The sequence below is a fragment of the Pan paniscus genome, chromosome 7 (assembly GCF_029289425.2).
Source record: "Pan paniscus chromosome 7, NHGRI_mPanPan1-v2.0_pri, whole genome shotgun sequence".
NCBI lineage: Eukaryota > Metazoa > Chordata > Mammalia > Primates > Hominidae > Pan > Pan paniscus.
Window position 1 is genome coordinate 86,299,728 of NC_073256.2, and position 12,621 is coordinate 86,312,348.

At 38.4% G+C, this 12,621-nt stretch overlaps 1 protein-coding gene across 1 annotated transcript in view; it reads right to left on the reverse strand.

The window, feature by feature from the left end:
* Nucleotides 1–7,038: 7,038 nt before the first annotated feature.
* TRAM1 (translocation associated membrane protein 1) overlaps nucleotides 7,039–12,621 on the reverse strand; it is a 35,783-nt gene continuing 30,200 nt past the window's right edge. The window contains exon 11 of the mRNA XM_003831337.6: nucleotides 7,039–8,606. Within this exon, the coding sequence (XP_003831385.1) occupies nucleotides 8,533–8,606 (74 nt within the window). The 3' untranslated portion in view covers nucleotides 7,039–8,532. The remainder of the gene's footprint in view (nucleotides 8,607–12,621) is intronic.

A 12,621-nucleotide genomic window follows, 5' to 3' on the forward strand; every position in this document is an offset into this window, starting at 1 on the left:
ATCACACTAGCTCATCAGCAATGGATCCAAACCAGGAATAAATCTCAGAATTGCCAGATAAAGAATTCAGAAGATTGATTATTAAGCTACTCAAGGTGATACCAGAGAAAAGTGAAAACTAAAAGAAATATAAAAAACAATACAGAATATGGATGAAAAAGTCTCCAGAGAAATAGATTTCATAAAGAAAGTACAATCACAGCTTCAGGAAATGAAAGCCACATTTCATTACATGAGAAATATAAAATGCACTGGAAAATTTCAACAATAGACTAGAACGAGTAGAAGAAAGAATTTCAGAGCTTGAAGACAAGGCTTTCAAATTAACTCAATCAGACAAAGAAAAAGAAAAAAAAATTTTTTTAAATGAATCAAGCCTCCAAGATATTTGGGATTATGTTAAATGGCCAAACCTAAGAATAATTGGTGTTCCTGAGGAAGAAGAGAAATCTAAAAGTTTGGAAAGCTTATTTGAGGCAATAATTGTGGAAAACTTTCCTGACCTTGCTAGAGATCTAGACATCCAAATACAAGAAGTTCAAAGAACACCTGAGAAGTTCATCACAAAAAGTTCATCACCTAGGCACATAGTCATCAGGTTATCGAAAGCCAAGACGAAGGCAAAAATCTTAAAAGCTGTGAGACAAACATATCAGGTAATCTATAAAGTTAAAGGAAAACTTTAACAGCAGGTTTCTCAGCAGAAACCTTACAAGCTAGAAGGGATTGGGGTTCTATCTTTAGCCTCCTGAAACAGAATAATTGTCAGTCAAGAACTTTGTATCCAGCAAAACTGAGCTTCCTAAGTCAAGAAAAGAAAGTCTTTTTCAGACAAACAAATGCTGAGAGGACTCACCGCTACCAAGCCAGCGCTACAGGAAATGCTAAAAGGAGTTCTAAATCTTGAAACAAAACCTCGAAATACACCAAAATAGAACCTCATTAAAGCATAAATGGCAGAGGGCCTATAAAACAATAACACAATGAAAGAAAACCAAGATATTTAGGCAACAGAGTAGTACCTCACATCTCAATATTAACATTGAATGTAAATGGCCAAAATGCTCTAATTAAAAGATACAGAAAGGTGGAATGGATAAAAATTCACCAACCAAGTATCCGCTGTCTCCGAGAGACTCACCTAACACATAAGGACTCACATAAACTTAAGTAAAGGGGTGGAAAAAGATATTCCAGGCAAATGGAAACCAAAGGCAATCAGGAGTAGCTATTCTTATATCAGACAAAAGACTTTAAAAGAACAACAGTTTAAAAGGACAAACAGGGACATTATATAATGATAAAAGGGTGAGTCCAACAGAAAAATATCACAATCCTAAATATTTATGTACCTAATACTGGAGCTCCCAAATTTATAAAACAATTACTACTAGACCTAAGAAATGAGATAGACAGCAACACAATAATAATGGGGGACTTCAGTACTCCACTGATAGCACTAGACAGGTCATCAAGGTAGAAGTCAACAAAGAAACAATGAACTTAAAGTATACCTCAGAATGGACTTAACTGATATTTATAGAACATTCTATCCAATAATGCAGACTATACATACATTCATCAGCATGTTTTTTTATCAGCACATGGAACATTCTCCAAGATAGACCATATGATAGGCCACAAAACAAGTCCCAGTAAATTTAAGAAAATCAAAATTATATCAAGTATCTTTTCAGACTACAGTGGAATAAAACTGGAAATTAACTCCAAAAAGAGCACTCAAAACTATACAAATACATGGAAATTAAATAATCTGCTCTTGAATGATCTTTGGGCCAACAATGAAATCAAGATGGAAATTTAAAAATTATTCGAACTGAAAAATATTAGTGCCACAACTTATCAAAACCTCTAGGATACAGCAAAAGCAATGCTAAGAGGAAAGTTCATAGCCCTAAATGCCAACATCAAAAAGTCTGAATGAGCACAAATAGACAATTTAAGTCACACCTCAGGGAACTAGAGAAACAAGAACAAACCAAACCCAAGCCTAGCAGAAGAAAAGAAACACCAAAAATTGGAGCAGAAGTAAATAAAATTGAAACAAGAACAAAAACAAACATAAATGCAACAAAAGCTATTTTTTTTGAAAAGATAAACATCGATAGACCATTAGTGAGATTAACCAAGAAAAGAAGATCCAAATAGGCTCAATTAGAAATGAAACAGGAGACATTACAACCGATATCACAGAAATACAAAAGATCATTCAAAGCTACTATTAACATCTTTATGCACACAAACTAGAACATCTAGAGGAGATGGATAAATTCCTGGAAATATACGACCCTCCTAGATTAAATCAGGAAGAAATAGAAACTCTGAACAGACCAATAACAAGTAGTGAGATTGAAACAGTAGTAAAATAAATTGCCAACAAAAAAAAGTCCAGGAACAGACGGATTCACAGCTGAATTCTATCAGACATTCCAAGAAGAATTGGTACCAATCTTACTGAAACTATTATAAAAGATAGTGAAAGAGGGAATCCTCTCTAAATCACTCCATGAAGCCAGTATCACCCTAATACCAAAACTAGTAAAGGATGTAACAAAAAAAGAAAACTACAGATCAATATCTTTGATGAACATAGATGGAAAAATCCTCAACAAAATACTAGCTAACTGAATCCAACAGCATATCAAAAAGATAACACACCATGATCAAGCGGGTTTCATACCAGGGATGCAGGGATGGTTTAACATACACAAATCAACAATTGTGATATATCACATAAACAATTAAAAACAAAAATCATATGATCATCTCAATAGATGCAGAAAAGTGTTTGACAAAATCCAGTATCCTTTTATGATTAAAACCCTCAGCAAGATTGACACAGAAGGGACATACCTCAAGGTAATAATGACAATCTATGACAGACCCACAGCCAACATTATACTGAATGGGGAAAAGTTGAAAGTATTTCCCCTGAGAACTAGAACAAGGTAAGAATGCCCACTTTCATCACTACTATTCAATATAGTACTGGAAGTCTAGCCAGAGCAATCTGACAAGAGAAAGAAATAAAGGGCATCCAAGGCAGTAAAGAGGAATTCAAACTGTTGCTGTTTAACGATGATATGATCATGTACCTAGAAAACCCTAAAGACTCATCCAAAAAGCTCCTAGATCTGATAATGAATTCAGTAAAATCTCAGGATACAAAATCAATTGCACAAACCAGTAGTTCTGCTGTACACCAACAATGACCAAGCTGAGAATCAAATCAAGAACTGAATCCCTTTTATGACAGCTGCAAAACAAACAAACCCCCAAAACTTAGGAATATACCTAACCAAGGAGGTAAAAGATCTCTGTAAGGAAAACTACAAAACATTGCTGAAAGAAATCATGGATGACACAAACAAATGGAAACACATTTCATGCTCATGGATGGGTAGAATCAATATTGGGAAAATGACCATACTGCCAAAAGCAATCTACAGATTCAATGCAATTCCCATCAAAATACCACCATCATTCTTCACAGAACTAGTAAAAACAATCCTAAAATTTATACGGATCCATAAAAAGAGCTCACATAGCCAATGCAACACTAAGGAAAAAGAACAAATCTGGAGGAATCACATTACCCAACTTCAAACTAGGCTATAGTTACCAAAACAGCAAGATCGTGGTAGAAAAATAGGCACACAGGCCAGTGGAACAGCATAGAGAACCCAGAAATAAAGCCAGATACTTACAGCCAACTGTTCTTAAACAAAGCAAACAAAAACATAAAGTAGGGAAAGGACACCCTATTCAACAAATGGTGCTGGGATGATTGGCAAGTCACATGTAGAAGAATGAGACTGGATCCCCATCTCTCACTTCATACAAAAATCAACTCAAGATGGATCAAAGACTTAAATCTAGGACCTGACACCATAAAAATTCTAGAAGATAACATCAGAAAAACTCTTCTAGACATTGGCTTAGGCAAAGAGTTCATGACCAAGAACCCAAAAGCGAATGTAACAAAGAAAAAATAAATAGATGGGACCTAATTAAACTAAAAAGCTTCTGCACAGCAAAAGAAATAATCAGAGTAAACAGACAACCCACAGAGTAGGAGAAAATATTCACAAACTATGTATCCAACAAAGGACTAATAACCAGATTTACAACAAATTCAAACAAATTAGCAAGAAAAAAAAATTCCATCAAAAAGTGGGCAAAGGACATGAATAGAAAATTCCCAAAAGAAGATACATGAATAGCCAATAAACATGAAAAAATCCCCAACATCACTGATTGTCAGGGAAATACAAATTAAAACTACAATGAGATACCACCTCACTCCTGCAAGAATGGCCATAATTAAAAAAAAAAAAAAAGATGTTGATGTGGATGTTGTGAAAGGGAACTTTTACACTGCTGGTGTGAATGTAAACTAGTACAACTACTATGGAAAACAGTATGGAGATTCCTTAATAAACTAAAACTACCATTTGATCCAGCAGTCCTACTACCGGGTATCTGCCCAGAGGAAAATAAGTCATTATATGAAAAAGACACTTGCACACGCATGTTTATAGCAACACAATTTGCAATTACAAAAATATGGAACCAGCCTAAATGCCCATCAACCAACATGTTGATAAGGAAAATGTGGTATATTTATACCATGGAATACTACTCAGCCATAAAAAGGAATAAAATAATGGCATTTGCAACAAACTGGATGGAGCTTGAGACCATTTTTGTAAGTGAAGTAACTCAGGAATGGAAAACCAAGTATCGTATGTCTTCACTTACAAGTGGGAACTAAGCTATGAGGATGCAAAGGCATAAGAATGACATAATGGATTTTGGGGACTCAGGGAAGGATAGGAGGGGAGTGAGGTATAAAAAACTACACATTGGGTACACTGTACACTGCTCGCGTGGGAGGTGTACCAAAATTTCAGAAATCACCACCACATAACTTACCATGTGACCCAAACCATCTGTTCCCTAAAAACTATTGAAAAAAAAAGTGTTAGTAATCACACTTGTAATCGCAGCACTTTGGGATACTGAGGCAGGAGCATCGCTCAACGTGAGGAGTTTGACACTGGCTTGGGCAATATAGTAAGACCCCTGGCTCCCTGTGTATATATTTTAAAAAACAAAAGTAAGCATGGTACTTGCAAAACAAACAAACAAACAAACAAAAACACCAAGTACATATGAAACAGAACAGAGAGCCCATAAATGAACCCAGGTATACACATGGTCAATTGCTTTTCCACAAAGGTGCCAAGAATATACAATGGGAAAAGAATAGTCTCTTCAATAAATGGTGCTAGGAAAACTAGATACCCACATGCAGAATGAAATTGGGCCTTCATCTTACCTATATGCAAAAATCAACTCAAAATAGATTAAGGACTTAAATGTAAGACCGGAAACTGTAACACTACTAAAGGAAACATAATGGAAAAACTGCCAATTGAAACCACAATATGATGTCATCTTACACCTGTCACAATGGCTATCATAACAAAAACAAAAGATAACAAATGTTGGCAAGGATGTGGAGAAAAGGGAATCAGTATACACTGTTAAGAATGTAAATTAGTACAGCCATTAAGGAAAACTGAAGTTCTTCAAAAAACTAAAAATAGAATTACCATATGATCCAGCAATCCCACTTCTGGGAATTCAACCCAAAGATTTGAAATCAGTGTGTCGAAGAGAATTGAAATCAGTGTGTTGAAGAGATGTTTGCAGCCCTGTGTTCACTGTAGCACTAAATTTACAATAACCAAGTTATGGAATCAACCTAATGTCTATCAGCAGATGAATGGCTAAAGAAAATGTGGAAAATGGGGTATATATACACAATGGAATACTATTCAGCCTTTAAAAAAGACATTCTGTCATTTGTGACAACATGGATGAAACTGAAGAACATTATGCTAAGTGAAGTAAATCAGACACAGAAAGACAAATATGGCACATACTTACTTATATATGGAATCTAAAACAAACTCACAGAATCAGAGTGTAGAATGACGGTTACAAAGGCTCAGGGCTGAGAGGAATGGGGAGATGATGGTCAAAGGGTGTAAAATATGGCAGAAGGAATTTTTTAGTTCCACTGCACAGCATGGTAAATATAGTTAATAACAGCATTATACATTTCAAAACTAAATTTCCATGTTCTCATCACAAAAAATGTTAAGTGTTTGAGGTGATGGATGTTAACTAGCTTAATTATTCCATATTATACTCATAAATCGTAACACCATTTTGTACCCCCACATACAATTATAAATTGTCAATTTACAGTTAAAAAAAATGCAGGAGGCATTTTGTGGAGGGAAAGACTAAACCCCAGAGTAGCAAAGCAACTAATTCATGGTCCCCCCGGGTTTAAGACAGAGCCATGAGCCTTGTCCAGGTGTGGGTCCCTACAGGATTCCCATCATGCTTTGAAGCTCGACTTGAGTCCAGGTGATAATGGCAGGCTCTGCAGGATCTGGAAGCCAGTACAGACTTTCCTCAGCACATTTGAGAGCAGGATGTAGGGCTCATAATTTATAATCATACTTGTGTGTATATGTGCTTCTGTGTATATATAAGCCCTTGGTAACGACATGTCAAGGGCTTTTTTTTTCTTTGCCTAAACACAGTGTATGCTGCAGAAAACAAAGTGGTATAGTAATTCGATGAACAGAAAATTCTACAGGCAAATAAGGTGGGAAACACTGCATATTATATCCAACATTCTTGGTGCACCAGGAAACACGTTTGCATATTAAGGACTGAACGGTCCCATAATAAAGAGACACCTTTAGGTTGGTTTAATCCAGTGATTCCCAGATTTATTTGGTTATGACGATCTATCCCCCCAGTAGTCCTCACCAATATTCTGTGGAACAAATCTGTTTATTTATTTGCAGAACACAATTTTGAAAAGGGTTATTCTGAATGTCTATGAAGTGTTTTAAATATGGTACATTTTAATGAGGTTATATACCAAAACAGCCTAAACACCAACAATGACAGAAACATCCAGGATACAACTTGTGAAAGTAAAAATTTTTATTTTGATTGATTTCTCAATGTATAGTTCAGTATAATGCCAGTTTTTAATGGCAAAAATTTGGTTCCACTGAAACTCCATAATGCTACAGAGAGCTACTACTTTTTCCAGGAAGTAGGTAAACAGCTAGAAAGAAAAAGGACAATTTCCTAGCAGCATGGCAACTTAAACTGCAGATCTAATAGGTCTGCAACTTTTACACTAAAAATGGCACAAACAGCTGGTGACACAAGTGAGAAATGGGGAACAAGATGTGAACACTGAAAAGAACAATATATATACTGTAAATACGATGAATAAACCAAATGTAGCTATAAGAATCTTAAAGGATGATTATAGAAAAGGGAACCAAATATTTTCCTCAAATGCTTTTTAGAACCTTTCTGTAGAGATACAAATATATATATATATATATATTTATCCAAAAATATGTTTATACAGATAAATGTTTCTCAATTAAAGATGGGACCAAAGCTATAGGTATAACATAAAGCACATTGTCTTTTGTAAGACTATTTATCCACCTGAATTTTCAATTTCTTTAAAGTTAGTGCATTAAATGTTTTCCAAATATAATTACCTGACAGTCTTTTTATAGATATAAATCAAGTAGGCATTATGTTTTAAAAGGGTTTGCAGGTTAAACTTTTCTAAGATGCTGTGCATATTAAACTTATTATGAGCCCCATTAAGAATCATTATTAATAAACATATTAAAAAGGGCTATATAAGTCAGATTTTCCTGTTCATAGTAAATATTTTCTGATTTCCAGTTTACAAGTATTGAAAATGCACAAGAAAGATTTTACTTCACAAGTACTTTTAAGAATATACTTTAATATGTATGTCAGTAAAACTCCACGTGTTGTAACCATTATTATGTTTTTGTTTTTAAAATGGGGATGTAATACTAATAACCACTACCTATAAAATAAAGCACACAATTGTTCCGGTGATTTTACAAATCTTTTTTTCCAGGTGTAAAGGCTACAAAAATTCCAAAAAATTAGAGAACACTGAAAACATATTAAAGTTTGACATCCAACTTTATAGTATTTCCATTTTACCCTGAAAGATAACTTAAAAAATATGGCCTTCTTAGAACAGGCCACTCTGCTATTATAAAAAATTGGTGACAGCAAGAAATTGTATCACTGATATGTGGAATTTTTGTAAATAGTTTTCTCTCCAAATCATTAGAAAAATGTTCAAAAATAAAAACAAAATAAAATGTGGTGGTGGTCCCTAAACTATTTTGAAGGCAGGTAGCTTAGTCTAAGCTAAAATATTTTTTTCATTCATAGCAATAATCCTCCCCTCAAATGCCCTTTAAAAAAATGCATGAAACCGTACAATAGCAAAAATCAAAGAGCACAGACTGTATTTTCAAGAACAGAAAAATCTCTAATGCTGAAAGATAGATATAGTAGAAAGCAAATTTCTTTGGGGACATTAATCAATTAGTTTATAATTCATTATGAAGATTTCTCTTTTTTATTCCGGGGAGAGTCTGCTACATTTGAAGTTAATGTTCCATTCACACCATTTTCTGCAAAAAGAAAAGAATCCATGTTACTCTCTTTTATAAATAAATGCAAGTTATAATCTTTATATGTAAAGATACCTTCAGAAAAGAAAATGTAAAATCCAATTCACTCAGGTGAAATTTACTTACCAGTATTTAACCAATCACAAAACCTGGTAACATTTTTAACACAATGAACTGAAAGTAGCAAATTAAAAGAAAACTATTATTAAAAGCAGAAAAAAGTGACAGCACAGAAAACTATTTATAAAGTTACAAGAATTTAAAAATAGTATTCAAGAGAAATACCTTCTGTAGAAATAAAGAAACTTTTCACATTTGACAGCGAAGTCCTTGGGGATATTTGTTTACAATATAGTAAAGTTGGTGTTTAGGATAATTTCTATGTGGAGGCGTGTATTATGGCCTTCTTTTTATTTATTTATGTTACTGTTGTTTTTTGAGACAGGGTCTCACTCTGTCACCAAGGCTGTGTAGTGGCACGATCATGGCTCAATGCAGTCTTGAACTCCCAGGGACCAGTGATGCTCCCAGGGACCTCAGCCTCCCAAATAGCTGGGACTACAGGCATGTGCCACCACACCTGGCTAATGTAATGGCCTTCTTCAAGCTATGATGGAGTAACATATGTGTGACTGACTCTCTCTCCAAAAATATAAAAGTTGCATACAGAAATGGATGTTTGAGGCGGGGGCAATGGCTTGCACCTATAATCACAGCACAAGTGGAATCCCAGCACAGATATCATTGAACTGAATAATAATGAAAAAGACATTGAAACCTGTGAAATACAGACTAAGCATGGTGGCTCACGCCTGTAATCCCAGCACTTTGGGAAGCTGAGGTGGGTGGATCACCTGAGGTCAGGAGTTCAAGACCAGCCTGGCCAACGTGGTGAAATGCCATCTCTACTAAAAATACAAAAATTAGCTGGTTGTGGTGGTGGGTGCCTGTAATCCTGGCTACCTGGGAGGCAGGAGAATCACTTGAGCCTGGGAGGCAAAGGTTGCAGTGAGCCAAGATCGCGCCACTGCACTCCAGCGTGGGCAACAGAGCTAGACTCCATCTTAAAAAAAAAAAAAAAAAAAAAAAAAAAAAAAACCACACAAAAAAACCCCAAAACAAAACAAAAAATCCTTGTGAAATACAGTTAAAGCAGTGTTGAAAGGAAAAGTTTACCATTAACTGAATGTAATTCACAAGAGATACAAATCAATGCTCCAAAGATCCATCTCAAGGTAAATCACAAACAAAACCGCAAATTAAACCCAATGAAAAGGAAAGAATAGAAATCAATGATCCAGAAAAGAGACAACTAGGAAAATCAACACAAAAAGACAAATGTTGGTTTTGACTGATGGAAGGAAAGATAAAAGGCTTACGTTACTAACACATGAAATGAAAAACAGGAATCACTCCTCATTTAGAGGCGTTAACAGGATAACGAAAGTCATATGAATAATTTTATGCCCATGTATTTGCAAATTTATATGAACTAGACAAATTCCTTGAAAAACACTATTTACCAAAAGAGAAACGACTAAGAAACAGAAAATGTGAACAATAGTATTATCTTTTTTTTCTTCTGAGACAGGGTCTCACTCTGTTATCCCGGCTGGAGTCCAGTGACATGATCTCCACTCACTGCAACCTCCACTTCTCAGTGATGGCAGCGGCAGCCCCTATGGAGTGGCTACTGCCATGACATTGGCTGTAGTGTGAGAGGTGCAGCCAGGGCTGCGTGCTCCACATAGCTAGCAGGAGCCCCATCCCTTTCAAAGTTGGAGTGGTGGGAGCCCCGCACTCCTGGGCACAGCGGCAGCCACCCAGCTGTAGTTCTTGGGGGTCCGGGAAGCCCTACTACCTCTGCAGGCTTGGAAGTGCCTGCTCCCGCTGCCTGGCCACTCTGCTTCTCCTGGCGTCTGCTAGTTTTGGAGTGAAGTTGAGACTGACCCTGGGATTAGAGCAGCACTGATATGCCTGCTCAGGGAGCCCCTAGATCTGGGGGCTTTTCTCTCTTTCTTGTCATCCACAACGTGGCGAGCAGGGGGGCATATTTCAGCCTTGTTTGTGCTATAGCCCTTTTAGTCCCGCCATTCAGCAGGTCCAAAGTTCCCAAGGCAGCTCCCTGCTCCCTTGGCCCTGTCAGGACTTTGGGTGCTGATGAGCATGAGAGGGAGGCCAAGGGGGGCTGAGGGCAGCTTGGTGTGGGCCTGTAGGCACCCCTTGGCATGACCAGCCTAGGCACCACGGATGGCAGGTTGATGGCAGCAGGAGGCAGACAGGTTCCTGGGTAGAAAGTGGTGGGCCCTGGTGAAGCCCCCCTCTTCAAGCCAGGGACAGCCTGAAACCTGGGGGCCAGGCCACCAGTTCCATGGACTGGAGTGAGAACTTATAGTGTTTTCTGGGCCCACCCATGGACCAATCAGCATGCACTTCCTCCCCCCTGAAGCTCATAAAAATCCTGGACTCAGCCAGACTTGGGCAGATGATGAGACTGTGGATAGGAGCTAACCACTTCAGGTCTCCTGAGAACTGTTCTGCCTCTCAATGAACCTCCTCTCTGCCTTGCTCACCCTCCAGTTGTCTGCATACCTCATTCTTCCTGGATGCAGGACAAGAACTTGGGATCTGCTGAATGGTGGGACTGAAAGGGCTATAGCACAAACAAGGCTGAAACATGCCCCTCTGCTCACCACGTTGTGGATGACAAGAAAGAGAGAAGAGCTGTGCTCCTCTGGGAAGCCCAGATCTAGGGGCTCCCTGAGCCAGGGCTGTGACACCCTCTTTGGGGTTCAGTGGTTCCCACCATCTCCAAGCTCTGGAGATGCCACCACACTCCCCTTGTCCAGTCATGGGTCCCTGCAGCGGAAGCCGCATGCAGTACATCTGGTCCAGCTGCAGCCTCACACAGAGCCAGCACCTGCTGGTGCCTAGAGCTGCCTGCCCCGTGGCAGCAGCCTGTGTGTCTGGCTGTGCGCAGTGGCTAGACCTTGCGTGTGCTTGCCCACACAACCCCTGCTGCTCCATGTCTGGCTCATGCTTGACAGGTGTAGGATGTGGGCCGGTAGCTTAAGCCAAGCACAGCCTGTCAGGCCAAGTGGGTGGAATGAGCCCAGCGGATGCAAGCAATACTCAGGCAGAAGGTGCCACCAGCCAAAAAGTTTCCAGCTGGTGAAGTGACACCCCGAGGGTGACATCAGGATCAAGGGATCCTCCCACCTCAGCCTCCCAAGTACTGGCACTACAGGCATGCACCACCATGCCTGGTTCATTTTTGTATTTTTTGTAAAGACAGAGTTTCGTCATGTTGCCCAGGCTGGTCTTGAACTCCTGGGCTCAAGTGATCCACCCATCTCAGCCTCCCAAAGTGCTGGGTGCCCAGCCAATTGGTTGAGACTGGTGGGCAGATCACTTGGGTAGAGGAGTTCAAGACTATCCTGGGTAACATGGTGAAATCCCATCTCTACAAAAAACACAAAAAGTAGTGGCATGGTGACATGTGCTTGTAGCCCCAGCTACTCAGGAGGCTGAGGTGGGAGGACTGCTTGAGCCCACAAGGTTGAGGCTGCAGTGAGCCAAGATCGTGCCACTGCACTCCAGCCTGGGCAACAAGAGCAAGACCCTGTTTCGAAAAAAAAAGAAGACTCTAGGTCAGAGGGCTTAGTTGGTGAACACTTCCAAACACTTAAATAATAAATAATGCTGATATTACACAAAGGACAAATCTGCCCAACACTTTCTTTACAGCCAGCACAACCTTGAGGTCAAAATCTGACATATTACAAAAAAGGGCTAACACAGGCTGATCTATTATTACATGAACAAAGATGCAAAAATCCTAATGAAATACTGAAAAAGGGAATTCAGCGAAAGTGATGTACAGTGGTCTCCCCTTATTGGCAGTGTTGCTTTCCATGGTTTCAGTTACCCACAGTCAACCATGGTCTGAAAATAGATGAGTACTGTATAATATTTTGAGAGAGAAAAATACCACATTCAATTAACTTTTGCTACA